Below are 18,742 nucleotides of genomic sequence, written 5' to 3'. Positions count from 1 at the left end.
TTATAACTTTGCAGCAGTATTGGTGGTTAGGAGGTCAGAGTTAGGTCCTTTCAACCTGGATTCAGGGTTGTTTTTTTCCAGAAGCCTAGGTCTCTAACTTAAAATTCATGTAAGGGCTATGGTGGGATGTCTAGGGAAAAGATAAAATTGACCTGCTGGTGATAAGCAAAAGTGGATTTAATAAAACCTTGGCAGTACTTACACATATTGGATGGAATCAAATAAGAGTCTCATAAAATCAGAAAGATTATGGATCCTCCCTGACCTGCCAGTAATTATTTCATAAGGGGATAATCAATGTTGACTGTAGGGGCAGGAGTGAGGGATCATCAGGGCTCAAGTCAAGACTCTGAGTAGGCAGTTAACGTTCCTAGGTGAATCTAAGTGGTTTGGCTGGTTGGCTCACTCTATTTTTCCAGAGGATTAAAGAGGGTACAGATGATATAATTTTTGTGACTAAATGCACTGGTTGAATATCTTGGATAACTTTACTGGTAAAATGAGTGTCCCTATTACCAGAGAGGAACAAATGATTGCCCTAGTGTTCTCTCTTAGCAACAATGGTGGTGGCAGCCTGTTTGCAAGGAAAAACTTCTAAAAATTCTGAAAACATGCAGACTGTTGTTGGAATATATTCCTGTTATGAAACTTTAAGATGTGAATTAAATCCATTTGTCAATGAAGAAAGACTCCCAAGGGAGCTGGTTCTCATTCTTATCTTTACATTTTTACCAGGATTGTGTCTCTGGTAGATGGTGCAAGTTGAGGTTACCTGTTCAATATGAGGGCTTGAGGCATTCCCACCAATATTTAAATTTATGACAGGCAGCCAGGAACAAATACAGAGAATGAAATAACTGTAAAAATGTTGTACCACATTCTATCCTACTAGACATTATTGGCCTAAGGTCATTTCAGGCTAAGGGCTCCTGAGCATTCAAAATGAATTTCAAGAATTCATATTGATTTTACAGGCTGATACCAAAAGAAAAACTTCTTGGGTTAGATTCCCTCTCACAATGGCTCTAAGTGCTTTTAATTACATTTCAAACATCTGCAGCAACAATCACAGCTCTGTCCTAGTTTTTGCAGCCCAAAGATTGACAGACACCATCGTTACTGACAACAGTTCTGATTCAACCTCAGCTTGAGTTGTGAGAATTTGTAGTTGGGAGCCTTATCTGAGCTGTCACCATTATGTCTTATCAACCACAAGCAAATGGCTATCCTCGGATGGTGCAGACTACTAAGATTGCCTTAAATAAGAATGCTGGAGAAACCGAACTCCAATATTGCGAGGGATTTTTTTACCCCTAAGGTTTAACATTTTCATTTTCAACAACTGGAATTGAATTTTCTGAATTACTTATTAGGGGAGGGAAGCAGGTGGTGACAACTTAGGAGAAAAGCTGCCATGATGGTCTTCCTCTAGGGCAGGGGTCAATCCACCATCTGTTTTTATGAAGTCCACAAGTTCCAATGGTTTATGCATTTTTTAAGTGCATAGCGAGTAAACCAAAAGAATAACAACATGAAAATCATATAAAATTATAATTTCACATGAAAAGTACATGAAACTCCAATTTCCATGGCTATAAATAAGGTTTAATTGGAACACAGTTGCATTCATGTATTGTCTATTGCTGCTTTCACCCTAGTAGTTGCAACTGAGACTGTTGTGTTAGCCAGCAAAAGCTCATATATTTACCATCTGGTCCTTCACAGAAAAAGTTTACTGACCCCTACTCTAATGTTCTGGAGAAAAGGAAAAATTCTCTCTAAAAGTCTGCCCTAATACTTTTATCTATTTTTGCCCAAAGAATAAGCTTTTGCTAGAGACCTTGTAAACCTTAGACTAAATATTTATCTTCAAGGGCCACAAATGGACAAAATTTGGCCCTGATTCAACGATTGACTTCTCAGCCATCCCGCCATAATAACTTGATAACAGTAATATCCTCAGAAGCACATCCTCAGGTGCCATCTGGCAAGAAATTTTAGTTCTGTCTCCTGAGAACTGAGCAGAGACACAAAGAAAATAATTATTCTCTTTTGACTCTTGGAACAGCTGAAGAGGAGTCAGCTGGAATTCCCATACTTACTAGTAAAACTCAGAGGCAACTGCATAAAAAGCTGTGCCACCAATGGTAAAAGGATATGTTTGCTCAGGGGTGGGGAGGACAGAGTGTAGCTGGGTGTGGCATGCAGGACAGGGGATTTTATGCTTTTAGTGTTAATCTTTTCTTCCCCTTTTGTGTTTAAATTGGTGTTCAACTCCTTTGGTGTTTCTGAAGGCAATTTAAGCGGGGTTAATTTAAAATACATAGAGTTCTTGATAAACAAAGGGTTTTTGAAATCTTGCTTGACAGTAAGTGATCTCATTAACTTGGCAAGGGAAGAAAACATCAAATGATCACAGGGATTTATCACTAGTTTCTGACTACGTTATTCGTAAGGAAATGCCACACTTAGGTTTCATTCTGTGTTCTCTTGTCATTCTTTCTCTGCTGTCAACACCTTCTCTTATTCCGTCTCTTCGTTTCCTTCTCCTCTCCCAGCATTTAAAAGTGGGCTTTCTTGGCAGGGTGCAATGGATCATGCCTGTAATCCCAGCATTTTGGGAGGCCAAGGTGAGAGGATCACTTGAGACCAGGAGTTCGAGACCGAAATCTAAAACTATAAAAATCAGCCAGGTGTGGTGGTGGGTGCCTGTAATCACAGTTACTCTGAGGGCTGAGGCAGGAGAATTGCTTGAACTGGGAAGGCGGAGGTTGCAGTGAGCTGAGATCATGCCATTACACTGCAGCCTGGGCGACAGAGTGGGATTCCATCTCAAAAAAATAAATAAATAAATAAATAAAAATTTAAAAGTGGGCTTTCTTTAGGATAAATGCTACCTTATCCTTTTTCCTTTCTCACTCTTATTTTTCTACGTAGGGAATTCCATCCACACCTACGGTTTCAAATAAAGTTTATATGCTCTAACTAAAAATAATAATAATCTCTCGCCCTTGCTGAAAACTCCAGACTATTTATAACACTGCCTATTCAACATTGCCTCTTGAATGTTTAAAGTGGACCTCAGAATCAACATCTCCCAACAGCATCATGCTGCTCCCTGGCAAACCAGTCTTCCTCCAGGGTTTGCTATTGTGGTGAATGAATGGCATCCACATCCACTCAGGGAAAAAACTGGGAGTAATTTTTGACATTTTCCCTCCCTTATGTCCTCTATCCAAACAACCATGAAAATGAGTCTTGTTTCTTAAATATTGTGTCATCAAATATACCTACTTCTTTTCTTCTCCATTCCCACCTCTCTAGTTGAAGCTGCTTGAATCGCTGATCTACAGCTATAGACTCCTAATGGTTTCCCAGAATATTCTTGTGCAGTTTCTCATCCCCCTCCAATCCCAACACAGGAGTCGAAAGAGGCATATAAAAACGCAACTTTTGTTGCCTTTCCTTTGCTTTAAATCCTTCAATGACTTCCAGTTTTTACTAAAGTGAAAAATACTCTTTTTTTTTTTTTTTTTTTTTGAGATGGAGTCTTGCTCTGTTGCCCAGGCTGGAGTGCGATGGCATGATCTTGGCTCATTGCAACCTCCACCTCCCAGGTTCAAGCCATTCTCCTGCCTCAGCCTCCCAAGTAGCTGGGAATTACAGGCATGCACCACCACTCCCAGCTAATTTTTGTATTTTTAATAGAGACAGGGTTTCACCACGTTGGCCAGGCTGGTCTCAACCTCCTGATGTCAGGTGATCCACCAGCCTCGGCCTCCCAAAGTGCTGGGATTACAGGCATGAGTCACCATGTCCGGCCAAGAACATCATTCTTAATAAACAAAGTCACAAGCCTCCCTGGATCTTAGTTTTTTCTATATTACCAGTCTTATTGGATAGCACTCTTTCCCTCTGCTTCCCTGCCCTGGTCTTTTCTCATTTTCCCAAATATTCCATTTTCTTTCCAGCTACAGGATCCTTCCACAGGCTGTTCCCTCTCCCAGAGTGCAGCTAAAATGTTATTTACTCACAATAGAACTACCTCAAGACCACTTAAGAGAGACATAATGCTACTATATGTCAAAAGGGTCTTGGTCTTCAGAGTCTCCTTCCCTTCTCCCAAGAAACTCCTTTGCCCCCAAGTAAGTTTACTCTCATGACACTTCCCCTACCCCTTTCACCACCATAGGAAATCCTGGAGGAAGACTGGTTTGCAGGGGAGGATCATGATGCTGTTGGAAGATATTGAGTCTGAGGACCGTTTTAAACATTTAAGAGGCAATGTTGAATAGGCAATGTTATAAAGAGTCTGGAATTTTCAGCAAGGGCATGAGATTATTATTTTTTAGTAAGAGCATATGACTGTGCTAAAGTTAAGACGTTTAAAAGAACAGTTTTAAGCCGGGCGGGGTGGCTCATACCTGTAATCCCAGCACTTTGGGAAGCTTAAGGTGGGTGGATCACCTGAAGTCAGGAGTTCGAGGTCACCCTGACCAACATGGCAAAACCCTGTTTTTACTAAAAATACGAAAATTAGCTGGGTGTGGTGGCACATTCCAGCTACTTGGGAGGCTGAGGCAGGAGAATTGCTTGAACCTGGTAGGCAGAGGTTGCAGTGAGCTGAGATCGCGCCACTGCACTCCAGCCTGGGTGACAGAGTGAGACACTCTCTCAAAAAAAAAAAAAAAAAAAAAAAGACCCTTTCAAGGCAATGGCTACCTTCTCGCTTTATTTTTATGCTTACATAATTAAGAGGTTTCCTTCAAATTGATGAATGGAGAAATACTATCCATTCTTTTGCTTATTCCCTCTTTCAGTAAATATTTATGGAGTGTCTATTGCATGCCAGGCACTATTCAAAGTGCTGAAAATACAGTAATAAACAAGACAAAAGCTTTCCTCTTTCATGCAACATACATTCAGAAGCTTTTATTGAGCTGAATGTATGTATATTAATCTGCAGAATGATGGATATTCACTTACAAAGGGATGAGGACAACTGAGGTACTTCATTGGACAAATAGGACTGTAAAAGTCAGGCAATGCGAAGAATATGGGCTTGCTTTCTCCTGACTTTTCTGTATGATTGACTCAATTCTCCATTTTGCCTGGCTGGTGGAATTGTTGTCTAAGAATGTTCACAGCACTCACATTGTTGGGATTTAGAGATCTAGAGATGAAAGAAACTGATATATATAATTGCAATGTAGTGTTACTAAAGATTAAATGCTTTTCAAATTTATGTTTATAATGATATGTTACGGCTACATAGAATGTTTTTCCCTGTGGTTTCTCCCAGTGTTATCTCTTCACCTTTCTAATATTGCTGGAATGTAGGGGGACAATTATTACCCTTCAATTTTGCAGGTAGGGAAACAGAAATTTAGTGAGTGACTTATCTAAATCATAATGTTTGACTAGATTTATAAGAAAATCTGATTACAGGTTAATAAGGGAATGGAATTACACCACAACCCAGAGTTGTGGTTCAAACTTTTACATGAACTGAGGATATAACCTTAGATATAACATTCATTTTACCTCTCTTGGTTTCAGTTTCTTCATCTGGAATATGAGGCAATGGGCTAGATTCATATTCAGCCAACCCTTATTAGGCACCTTTATGGGCAAGTCATCTACTAGATGTTTTCAAAGTTACATGCAATTAGGTCAGGTGCAGTGGCTCACAGTGGCATGTAATCCCAGCACTTTGGGAGGCTGAGGCAGGAGGATCACATGAGCCCAGGAGTTTGAGACCAGCCTGGGCAACAGAGCGAGACCCCATCTCTACAAAAAATAAGAAATTAGGCATGGTGGCGCACACCTGTAGTCCCAGCTACTCAGGAGGCTGAGGCGGGAGGATCACTTAAGCCTGGGAAGTATAGGTTGTAATGAGCTATGATCATGCCACTGCACCCCAGCCTGGGTGACAGAGTGAGACTTATGTCTTAAAAACTGTATTTAATTTAATTTAATTGAACCCTCACAGAAAATGAAGATAACTAGGTACCAAGAAGTTAAGTAATTTGCCCAAGGTAAGCCAGCTAAGGCTGGAATCAATATGTTAATCCAGATTTCCTGACTTCAAAATCAATTGTTTTTCCTGTCTATGTAGTGAACAGATGAAAATGGTGGAACAAATGAGAAAATTACTTACATGTAGTAAAGAATAGGAAGACTGAATATATACCAAATATTTATGATTCACTAAATATATATGAGGCACTCAATGCTTATCAAGTACTTTCCTTTAAATTTAGCATTCTTGGAGTTATACAAAAATATAAATGTGTTTTGATTTATTGACATGTCAACTAAAATAATCGTATTACCAAAGTACTAAAAATGTTCATGTAATGACTAACATAATGCATTTACATTAATTTTTTTTTTTTTTTTTTGACGGAACCTCACTCTGTCACCCAGGCTGGAGTGCAGTGGTGTGATCTTGGCTCACTGCAACCACTGCCTTGCGGGTTCAAGCAATTCTCTGTATCAGTCTCCCGAGTAGCTGGGATTACAGGCACCCGCCACATGCCCGGCTAATTTTTTGTATTTTTAGTAGAGACAGGGTTTCACCATCTTGGCCAGGCTGGCCTTGAACTCCTGACCTTAGGTGATCCACCCGCCTCGGCCTCCCTAAGTGTTGGGATTATAGGCGTGAGCCACCATGCACAGCCTTAAATTAAAATTGTTTGTATTTCACTAATTTATACAACCAAATTATTTATAATGTAATAATGTTTGAGGCCTCTAAGTGATACAACAAACTATTAAAAAATAAATGTAGGCCGGGCGCGGTGGCTCAAGCCTGTAATCCCAGCACTTTGGGAGGCCGAGACGGGCGGATCACGAGGTCAGGAGATCGAGACCATCCTGGCTAACACGGTGAAACCCTGTCTCTACTAAAAAATACGAAAAAATTAGCCGGGTGAGGTGGCGGGCGCCTGTAGTCCCAGCTACTCAGGAGGCTGAGGCAGGAGAATGGCGGGAACCCGGGAGGCGGAGCTTGCAGTGAGCTGAGATCCGGCCACAGCACTCCAGCCTGGGTGACAGAGCGAGACTCCGTCTCAAAAAAAAAAAAAAAAAAAAAAAAAAAAAAAAAAAAATAAAATAAAAAATAAATGTAGAAGTCCAAATAACAGGAAGTTATTTGTGTTATTAACATATTGGTTCAAAGGTAGATTCAAGACTACCACTGTAATTACTTTGTTAATAAAGACATAATTTCAAATATCCCTTCTCATTCTGCTTGACTCAATAAATGGATTTTGGTATATTAACTGACACAAAGGAAGTAGAAAATTTTTCCTTTGCTTAAGAAAAAAGATTTTGATGAAATTTCACGATTGGCAAATCTGCTACTGAGCCTATCATTAATAGTTATTAATTGACTGACAGATGATCATCATTACAGTTGGTATTATCAGGACAAAATCTGATAATAACATAGATAGCCAAAATGAAAAGGCATATCATAATTATCTTTGGGCAACAGATACTCAGAAAACAATGCTTTGGGGGGAAACTAGCTATATTTCTGGCGTGGGCTATATTTTCAAATTTCTCCCTAACTCTGTTCTTTCTTCTGTCATGTAATACTTTATCAGTATTTTTTAGGAATATCTAATTCTGCTATGGAAAATAAGGGGGAAAGCAAGGAGAATATATAATACTAAGTATAGAAGCCAATAGCTTATGACACATAGAAAAAGTAAGTTGAGTACATATGTGGTAAACTGGCAAAACACAGTGGAACAAATAAGAAAATTACTTATACACAGTAAAGAGTAGAAGGACTGAGTATGCACCAAATATTCACTAATTCATAAAATATGCGTATGAGGCATATGAGGCACTCAATATTTATTGCACTGAAAATAAGCCACCCATTGGTGACATACAGTCTGGCCCCACATATCCTCTGTCCAAGAGGAATAATAAAGTACATAAATGCTTACTGGGCTATTTGGCAGGTTATAATTGTGGCCAGGCATCATTGCCCCTAGATCTCTCTAATAAAGCAACTGGCCCCGTGTATTTTACATATGTTGGGCCACTTTGTTCTTAGACCTCAACTCTGGTTTTCGTAATCACACCGTCAGTGGGAAAAGCTGATGTGGCTGAGTTTGGCAAGAGAAAGACAAAAAGGTGAATTAATCCAGACAGTTCATGTGAGCATTGTGTGATATTCAGGTAATGTGATCTTTCATCTGTTTGTACCCTATGCTTCATGGATTAATCTACCCTCTTTCCTCTGCTTCTCACTGCTTTAGACTGATGTAATAAACTGTGTGATTTGCGCATCTTAATTTGAACTGTGAGCCTTCCTATTCGATGACATCTGTGCTCACCTGCCTGGTGGTATACTTGGAAACTACCATTGCATGAAAGTAATTCCCCACATGGCACTGATGGTCAATTTTTGCCTCATATTTCTTCCTTATATTTACAATTGATGGTAATTACACTGGAGTGGGTAAAGAATATACCATTTCAGAAAGGTATTTCATCATCTAAAGAGAGCATTTAACTGTCACAGGAATACATTCCAATAATAGTCTGACTGCAGTAGACAAACAAAAGAAGAATTCATGGTTCAGCAGGAAAAAAATCATAGCACTTTAAAACTGACTCCAGTTCAAGCTTTCATTTTGAAAGATGAGATATAGTGACTTGTCGAACGTCACTATTTCTAGCAACTAGAAAGACAGAACAGGAGCTAATGCTGTCTAAAGAAGATAGAGGTTATTTGAGATACTACTGCTGTTCCTATCTGGATCCTGAATAGTGACTTACCTCATATGATAGCACATGCTATGTAATGCCCAAAAATATAAACTAAGCTGTCAAAATTAACAAATTAACATTAAATGATGCAAAAATGAACAGAGAATGTCTGTTTATTAACAGGGCTTAAAGAGGTGTCACTGAGACATTTCAAATGCTAAAAATTGCTGTTCTGCTGTTAATTTCATCATAACTAAAGATTTCCATTTGACTACAGAAAACTGAACTTTGAGTTAGTCATCTCAAGTTATTTGACTTTAGCTGGGAGTTTATGCCTAGTTATTCAAAATATTTATTTCTAACAAAACTTTTAGTCACTAGCCAATATAGACAAGGAACTGTGATGTTTAGAACATAAAAATGAATAAAATTTAACTATGTGAATTAACAAGTGTTTTTGAGTTCTCTCTATGTGTCAGGCACTGTTCTTGGCCCTAGAAAATCGTAATAGCAGTGGCTTACACCTGGGAATATTCCTTGTTGATAAATAAATCCAGAGACTTGATTGGCAGTTCAACTATCACCTCAGGGACCTAGATGGTTTCTCTCCTTCCCCTCCCTTTTATTATGTTGGAATTTTCCTTTGGGCTGTTTGGTGGTCACAAAATACCTGCTTCAGCTCCAGGTCTCACAGGTCAATGTCTTCACAAGACCATGTCCAAAGCATGAAGAATGGGTGTAGTGAGAGAGAAGTCTTCTCATGGAAGCCTCTTTTCAACACACACACACACACACACACACACACACACACACACACCCCACTCCATCCTGCAGCTTCTCAGTCAACTTCCCCTCACATTGGTGTTGACCAGAATAACTTTCTAAGATGTTGGAACTATGCTATAATCTACGTTGTCCAAAATGGTATCCACCAGTGGCATGTAGATTGTGATCACCTGAGTTATGGCTAGACTGACTAAAGAACTGAATGTTTAGTTTTATTTAATTTTAATTAATTAAAATTAAAATTTATACCTAGGCGCAGTGGCTCAAACCTGTAATTCCATCACTTTGGAAGGATGATGCAGGAGGATGGCTTGAGTTCAGGAGTTTGAGACCATTATGGGCAACATAAGACCCCATCCTGTAAAAAAAAGAAAATTAGCTGGTCATGGTGGTGTGTGCCCATTTGCCTAGCTACTCAGGAGGTTGAGGCAGGAGGATTGCTTGAGCCCAGGAGTTCGAGGCCACAGTGAGTTAGGATCCCACCACTTCACTCCAGCCAGGGTGACAGATCGAGATCCTGTCTCAGAAAATAAATACATAAATAAATTTAGTTACCCACATGTGTCTAGAGGCTATGTGAAAGGAAAATAAATCTTGGGACCCCAGAATCACTAAGCTAAAGGGAAAAGACAAGCTGGGAACTGCTTAGGGCAAACATGCCTTCCAGTCTATTCAAAGTCATCGCTCTGCTCACCAAGATAAATGCATATCTGATTGCCTCCTTTGGAGAGGCTAATCAGAAACTCAAAAGAATGAAACCATTTGTCTCTCACCTACCTGTGACCTGGAAGCCCCCTCCCTGCTTAAAATGTATAAAGCCAAGCTGTGCCCCGACCACCTTGGGCACGTGTCATTAGGACCTCCTAAGACTGTGTCACAGGCACATGTCCTCAACCTTGGCAAAATAAACTTTCTAAATTAACCGAGACCTGTCTCAGATATTCTGGGTTCACATCTACCATATTGAACAGCCCAGCCATTAATTCTTCTTGGCTAGGACTGGGCCATATGACCACTAACAGAGGCTGAGAAAGTTATTACACCTAGCTCTAAGGGAGAAAAAGTTGCTGCTCTGTGGCAGCAACCAACAGTGTGTGCCATAAAAAGTAAATAAGAGCATCATAGAGCTGATATTAGTGGGGGAGGCTAACAACATAAAAATGTAAACAAATAAGAAAATAAGCTCTGTGCAGGTTTGGACAAGCTGTGAAGATTAGCAAGATTCCATCGAGATAATAAGTCTAGATTCCAGAATAATGCAATAGGGAATAATGGAAGGTGGGAGGGAATGATTAAAGAAGCAGGTAGGCCGGGCGCGGTGGCTCACGCCTATAATCCCAGCACTTTGGGGGGCCAAGGCGGGCAGATCATGAGGTCAGGAGATCGAGACCATCCTGGTTAACACGGTGAAACCCCATCTCTACTAAAAACACAAAAAATTAGCCAGGCGTGGTGGTGGGTGCCTGTAGTCCCAGCTACTTGGGAGGCTGAGGCAGGAGAATGGCGTGAACCTGGGAGGTGGAGCTTGCAGTAAGCCAAGATTGCACCACCGCACTCCAGACTGGGCAATAGAGCAAGACTCCATCTCAAAAAAAGAAGAGGTAAAGAAAAGCTCTCAGAAGCTCATAGTCTGGTATAGAAGAAAGACAGACATGAAAAAAAATTATTAACGATACATATGGATACACACATATTTTATATAACATGTATACTTAGATATACATACTCATTGTTTACACATATAAATATATATATTTAGACACATACCTACACACAGAGTTAATACAGTTTCTCTATTAAGAAAAAAACAAAGCATATTTGTCTATTTCTCTTGACTCTCCTACGAGCCTTACATAACACAGCAAGACAGGATTCGCCGCACAGAATCACTGGAATGTGGTCCATCTACCATCCTTAAAGCAACAGTTGATGCAATACAGTTCTACTGGACAGTGTATGCCTGAGTATGGTTAACAAGTGATTTCTATAGCACTTTCTAAAGTAGAACAATTACACACAGTGAGAACTTTCACAGGACCTATTAATTTCTTCAGTTGCAAATGGTGTGTGCTCTTGAGGCCTGAGGGAGGATCAGCAGTAGACAGACCTGTCTGGCGAGAGGCTCTCCAGGCTAGGGTAGCTTAATTCAAGCTTAGATTTTGGTGTGACTGAGGGGTAAGAGACATTTTCAGAAAGTGTCATCCTCTGAGACCTTTGTTGTAACTGTAGATAGGATTATTTGTCATGTCCTCATAAACTCACGCTGGGATACAACAATAACTCAAGGTTCTGGGCCTTCGAATGACTACAATGCTGAAAAATAGTTTTCTAAAGTTAGTTCCAGTTTTAATACACTAGTGTATGTGATCTATAAAGACCTTTTGTTTTTTTTCAAAGATAGTATGAGTGATTTCTGTGCAACAGTGGCTGAAATGATCCCTATAAGAAAAACATTTTCTCCATATTAATCCTTGGATTCATGGTACCACTTGTGATATCTCTTTTTTTCCTGAAAATTCTGTACTTTTTAATAACTTTTTCAACTACAGTAAAAAGTAAAAAGTAAAAAGAGGACATATACCAAATTGACACTAGTATTAGTGGTAAACATTTCACAATAGACACATACACTTACTTCAACGATAGACTTCAAAATATTCCCATATTTTAACTTCACATGACTATTTCTGGCTACATCAATATAAATGGTTTTTATGGTTATTAAAAACCATCATATTGCTATATAGGTTGCATATCTTATCTCAAACGCTTGGGATCAAAAGTTTTATTTTGTTTTGTTTTTGAGACATGGTCTTGCTTTTTCACCAGGCTGGAGTACAGTGGTGATGTCATAGCTCACTGCAGACTTGAACTCCTGGCCTCAAAAGATCCTCCTTGCTTGAGCTCCCAAAGTGCTGGAATTACAGAAATGAGCCACCATAGCTGGTCAGAAGTGTTTTTATGTCAGATTTTGGAATATTTGCATATATACAATGAGATATTCTGGGGGTGAGACCCAGGTCTAAAAACAAAATTCGTTTTTCATATACACCTTATTCACATAGCCTGAAGGCAATTTTATCCAATATTTTAAATAATTTTATACATGAAACAAAGTTTGTGTCTATCAAACCATCAGAGAGCAAAGATGTCCCTAGCTCAGCCACCCATGTGGATAATCTGTGGTTGTCTGGCATCACCATCATTCCTGACTCTGAATGTGTATGCTACTGATAAGCTATCATTTTCTCACATTTATTCACACATAAGTACTTAACAGTAGAAAACATGACATACCATTAATGCAGGGAAAAAATAAAGTGTTCAGGATAACTAAGCAGCAGAGTTGCATCCCCAGAATACCTCCATCAGCTGTTAAATAATAACAACAACAAGCAACAGTGACGTTCAGTCTCCACCTGCGAGACTGTTTTGATTATATAGTTACTGTACACTGTATTTTACTTTTTTAGGTAAGAAGAAACCTTATAAATAGTTGAAGGACTAGAAAGTGGGTCCTCTGAGGCATTCAGCTGGATGTCTTTTTAAAATGTTTTCTCCAGTCATCTGCCCCATTAACAACCGTTTCTGTCTTAGAAGTCCCTCTTTGATTGTATAAACCAACATGATTTCTTGTTCTATTATGAATGAACATTGCTGTAGTCCTTCAGTAAGCCCATCACAAATTTTCACCTTGTCATTTATAGGCACTTTCTCTTTCATCTTCATTGTCACTGATTATCATGATCATCTTGATTCAAAACCATTTCAGCTACTTCATCATTGGTCAACGAATGAACAACTGGAGCCTCATTATACATGATAAACATTGTTTGATACTCACTTCTTCCTACTTACAGACAGACATTGGGGGTATATTTTTTGCATGTGTAAGTAGATCAGCCATTATTTTTTTTCTCACTTGACATACACAATCCTTCCAAATCATTACCTTGTTTATCGTCACTGAACATAGTTGCAGGCCAGAGGTTGTGCCAGGCATGCACAACTCTGTCTATAGTTGCTATGTTCCAGGCATAGGCAACAGTATGTATGGCATCCTTCGTCCTAAACTTTATTTTATTTTTTTTTTTGAGATGGAGTTTCGCTCTTGTCACCCAGGCTGGAGTGCAATGGCATGATCTTGGCTCACTGCAACCTCCGCCTCCTGGGTTCAAGCAATTCTCCTGTCTCAACTTCCCTAGTAGCTGGGATTACAGGTGCCCACCACCACGCCTGGCTAATTTTTGTATTTTTTAGTACAGATGGGATTTCACCATGTTGGTCAGGCTAGTCCTGAACTCCTGACCTCAGGTGATCACCTGCCTCGGCTTCCCAAAGTGCTGGGATTACAGGTGTGAGCCACTGCGTCTGGCCTCATATTAAACTTTTTTTGAAAACCTCCACACCCATTCTTCTGTTTATTGCTGCTAGAATGCTGTTCAAGGAAGTATTTTTATATTTATCCTTCCATGCTTTAAGGATACCCTGGTCACATAGCTGAATTAATAAAGTCACATTTGGGGAGAAGTACATGGCATAAACATGATTTTTGATAAGAATTTCAGCTGGTGAATAAGCAGAACAGTTGTCAAGGAATATAAAACCTTGTAGTCGTCATCCAGTTCAGCTTTCCTGCAGTGAGTGTATGCCTCTGGTACAAAATGTCTGTGAAATCAATCAGAAAAGAGGTCATTGGTGGTCCATGCCTTTTTGTTAGCAGAATAATGGACTGGTAAGAAATTCACTACTTGAAAAAAAGAGAGGACAAACTTTTGCCTATCACAGCAAGTTTACACTTATGCGTGCCTGCGACATTAGCACATCCCAGCACAGTTATTCTGTCCTTGGCATTTTTAATTCCTATAGAGGCTGTCTCATCTGCCACAGTCAGCATCTTTCTGGGGCAATAATGCCAAAATAGTGATGTTTTTGTCAGCATTATAGACTTGTTCTGGTACCCAATTTTCATCAGCGATGATATGGGCAAACTCATTAATGACTTTTTCCATAACTTTCTGATCAGCAGACACTTTATCACCACAAATCCTTAAACATTTAATGCTGTGTCTTTGCTTAAACATCTGCAACTACCCTGTTGAACAGTCACAGTTCCTTTCAATTTCCAATTCATTGTGATAGATCTTTGCTTGTTTCATGATCAGCATACCATTAAGTGGCATGTGGTCACTGTGATGCTGATGGATCTACTTTTTCAATTGAGATCTTCATATTTTGCATCATACAATGTTTTTCTATTTTTCATTTACTTGTGTTTATCACTTTTAGCATAGATCTTCAACAATTTATCCTTCTGTTTCTTCAGATTACACATGGTGGCCACTCTGTCACCATTCTTTTCTGTAAGAAATTTCATACCTACACCACTGTCCAGTTTCTTTAACAACTGGACATAATAAATGCTTCTTTTTCTTATCGTTGATACCCACAGGATTAACTGCAGGCTTTTTTTGATATTTCTTTTCTTTGTTTTTTTTGGAGATGGAGTCTTGCACTGTCACATAGGCTGGAGTGCAGTGGTGCAATCTTGGCTCACTGCAACCTCCATCTCCTGGGTTCAAGCGATTTTCCTGCCTCAGCCTCCCGAGCAGCTGGGATTACAGGTGCCCGCCACCACACCTGGCTAATTTTTTGTATTTTTAGTAGACACGAGGTTTCATTATGTTGGCCAGGCTGGTCTCAAACTCCTGACCTTGTGATTTGCCCTCCTTGGCTTCCCAAAGTGCTGAAATTACAGGTGGGAGCCACTGTGCCTGGCCTGTTATTTCTTTATACCAAAAATATCTTTACACCACAGAGCAAAGAAAAAGAAAAAACAACAACAACAAAAAACAAAAAAAAGCAAACCCACAGCGCGTAATGCATGTAGATGAAGTCCCCATGTAGGCATTGTGGGGAACTCGACCTTGGCAAATCCAGTCTGCACACGGGCCATTTGATTACCTTTGGGGCGCACGCTTGCATGGGGGAATCTGGGCATGCCCTGAAAAGATATATATCAGTAGAAAAAGGCTGGGAGGGTCTTTTTTCCCTTGGGGATGCTAGTAAACTGCGTAGCGTGTCTGCATTTTGATGGTGACTCATCACATGTGGTCAGGTGTGGGGTTTTCCACTTGAGGTATTACTTGTCGGAACTTCAAAAGTTTTGAATTTTGGAGCATTTCAGGTTTTGGATTTTCGGATTAGGGATGCTTAATGCTCAATCTGTAGTAAGGTTTTATCTTAATCAAAAAGCAGATAATAATTTTGTTAGGGAATAATAGTTCTTTAGATAAATTCAAGAGAAATGTGATCCATTTCCCCTACCTTAACACAGAGGCACCAGTTTGTCTTCTAAGGTTATTTATAGATCTGAAGTCACTTAATGGTGGTGCTAATCTCCCACTTTTTCTTCCCATCATACTGTCTGGGTTTGTGTTGTTCAACACCAACAGCGTAGCCACTGGGTATTTAAATTCAACTGTAAATTAATTAAAATGAAATGAAAAATTTACTTCTTATTGCATACTATCTACTTTCCACACACGATGTAGCCACAGTTGGCCACCATATTAGACAGTAAAGAACTAGAACAGTTATACAATCACAGAATGTATTATTAGACAGCACTGGACATTGTTGGGTTGGTCAAATGAACTGCTATTCAAATTTAATACAACAGTATATGATAAATGGAGACCATTTATTTACTTCCCATTGAGAAAGCTCTAGTCAGATAAATCAATTCCTGGAAATTGGTCCCTAAGATAAATTTTGTAGGGGCCAGAGGCAGTAATGCCCTTAGACTCAAGCAAGAAAAACCGTGCTCTGGGCCCTCCATTTTAGAGGACACCAACCTGACTCTTCTTATGGGGTGAAAAATCTCCAGGCTAGCACCCAAAGCCTGGGTACCACTATGTCCCCAAGACTCAGGACCCTGGAATTCCCTGACTGATATTACCAAGGCCACTTCTTGGCCCTGAGCTAGCTTCCTCTGAGAACTGTCCTCCCAATGAAGGACCCAACAACTGGTATAGGCACACCTGGGCTCGAGAGGCAGACAAAGGGTGGCTGGTAGAAAGTGTGAACAGAACTTGGTTTTGTGGGCTGCAGTGTTCACACACAGGTACAAAAATCCCTTCTTGTCCTTGAAGACAGCTGGGCACAGGACGCAAAGGCGGTGAGGGTGTACAGGCCAAAGATTTGGATCTGACTCTTTCCCACATGCTGTGTTTCAGGGAGAAACTCCAAAGTGTCTGAGAATCCTGCTTACAAACCTTCCAGGTTGTAATGGAGGTAATTTCTCAAAGCAGGAGCACAGAACATACTTTATTAGCATCATAGAATCCTTGTAAAATTTCAAACATAGGGTAGGTAAGCCCTGGGCTTGCAAATGTTAGGGCGAGGCTAGAAGTCAGAGTAATCAATTCTGTTAGGGTTTCTTGGAGGGTTCTCTCATTATTGCCCGAACTGGTGAACATCTCAGGTATCTTTGCCTGTCAAATTTCTTTCAAAAGGCAGCCTTTCTAGTGAGGTCCAGATGCATCCTCTAGAGTCTATCGCTGTTGTCGCTGAAGGCTAGAAACAGTTTCAGATTGTTCACCGCATTGAAGAGGAACCTGTTTCCTGGCTCGAGTGTATTTGGGACAAATGGGACTACCACAATGAGGTGAGAAGGCGATTCCTTCCGAAACACTTGGTTTTGGGTACTTTCCCCATAGGGATGCTCAGGGAAATTCCCTGCTCTTCTCTCTACTCCATCCTCCGGGTCAGGCTCCTTGGGCCACATGGGCAGTCTCCAGGAGCGCACAGGACGGCTTTGTCCTGTGCCCGTGGTGCAAGCGCGGTGACGGCGAAGGGAAACGAGCAGAAGAGTGGCCACCGCGGCTGGAGTTTGGACTCGAACTTTCCTTGGCCCTCTCTACGAGTTACCGCCTTCCCGCGGGCTCCCCACAACTCCTGCCCGGAGGCCAAGGCCCGGGCGCGCACCGGGTCGGAGTCGGGCTCGGCAGGTCCCGAGAGCGTGCGCCTCCTCTCCGGACTCCCGGGCAGCCGCAGACACCGGGAGAGCAGGAGAGCCGGGGAGGAGGAGGGGCAGGGGCGGAGGCGGCCGGCGGCGGCGGGCGGGGAGGAGCCGCCGCGGGTCCTGGCCAGGGGAGGAGGCGGCGGCGGCGGCGGAGGAGGAGGCGGTGCTCGCGCCGGGCGGTAGAGCAGCACTGGGACCCGTGCGGCCGTGACCCCCGGCTCCCTCGAGGCCCAGCGCAGCCGCAGCGGACAAAGGAGCATGTCGGCGCCGGGGAGGGCCCGTCCTCCGGCCGCCATGAGGCTCCGGGCGCCGCTGAGCCCGCGCCGCGCTCCTGCCCGCCCGGACTTTGGGGCGGCCCGCTAGGCCAGTGCGCCGCCGCTCTCCCCGCAGGCCCCGGCCCGCAGCATGGAGCCACCCGGACGCCGGCGGGGCCGCGCGCAGCCGCCGCTGCTGCTGCAGCTCTCGCTGTTAGCGCTGCTAGCGCTGCTGGGAGGTGGCGGTGGCGCCGCGGCGCTGCCCGCCGGCTGCAAGCACGATGGGCGGCCCCGAGGGTCTGGCAGAGCGGCGGGTGCCGCCGAGGGCAAGGTGGTGTGTAGCAGCCTGGAGCTCGCGCAGGTCCTGCCCCCAGATACTCTGCCCAACCGCACGGTCACCCTGTGAGTATTTCCCGGGACGCCCGGTCCTGTGCCGCTCGGCTTTTTCTTACCTCTCCGCTCAACTTTGGAGAGGGGTCCTGCCGGCACCCACGCGCCTTTGTGTGGAGCTGTAGGTAGGGGGTGGTGCTAGGAAAGACCTCGTGTGCTTGGCATGGGTGCAGTTCAGGGAAAGGCAAGCGAATCTGCGTCTGAGCTGCCTCTCAGCTCCACTAGTTTGCAAAGTAAAGTTTTCGGGTTCTCAGGCGCGCCCCGCGCTGTCCCGGGCGCAGCGCTTTTGGGCTGTGCGGTGTGCCACGTGAGGATGCAAGTAAACACGCAGTCGACAGAGTTAAAGCTCATTCATCCTGGGCTTGGGCTTCCAGAAAACACAATGCTTGATTACAAGCGCCAGTCCTTCTGCTTCTTTGCAAATTAAGTTACACTTACGTGGTAGAGTTTACAAAACACAAGGACTGTGTGCGAGCCGAAACCCCAAGACGCTTCCTTTGCCTTTTGCTATCTTAGTTTTATTACAGTTAAAGAACACTTTTTAAGATAGAGT

At 42.0% G+C, this 18,742-nt stretch overlaps 1 protein-coding gene and 1 long non-coding RNA gene across 6 annotated transcripts in view; one reads left to right on the top strand and one right to left on the bottom strand.

Annotated features, from left to right (window-relative positions):
* The window catches only part of LOC123573552 (uncharacterized), a 45,130-nt gene extending 26,678 nt beyond the window's left edge, over positions 1-18,452 (bottom strand). For 3 of the 4 annotated variants that reach the window (XR_010586773.1, XR_012435306.1, XR_010586774.1), the window contains exons 1-3: positions 18,252-18,452; positions 15,847-16,000; positions 9,769-9,877 (exon numbers count right to left, since the gene is read on the bottom strand). This is a non-coding gene — a long non-coding RNA (uncharacterized lncRNA). The remainder of the gene's footprint in view (positions 1-9,768; positions 9,878-15,846; positions 16,001-18,251) is intronic. The other variant, XR_006698152.2, reaches the window with a different exon arrangement.
* Positions 17,693-18,742, top strand: part of ADGRA3 (adhesion G protein-coupled receptor A3) — a 130,458-nt gene continuing 129,408 nt past the window's right edge. For both annotated transcript variants that reach the window (XM_045392204.3, XM_005554582.5), the window contains exon 1: positions 17,693-18,201. In XM_045392204.3, the coding sequence (XP_045248139.2) occupies positions 17,951-18,201 (251 nt within the window). In that variant the 5' untranslated portion in view covers positions 17,693-17,950. The remainder of the gene's footprint in view (positions 18,202-18,742) is intronic.

Source organism: Macaca fascicularis, chromosome 5, assembly GCF_037993035.2.
Source record: "Macaca fascicularis isolate 582-1 chromosome 5, T2T-MFA8v1.1".
Taxonomy (NCBI): domain Eukaryota; kingdom Metazoa; phylum Chordata; class Mammalia; order Primates; family Cercopithecidae; genus Macaca; species Macaca fascicularis.
Note: the sequence above shows the minus strand (reverse complement) of the source record. Positions and strands in the feature narration are given on the sequence as shown.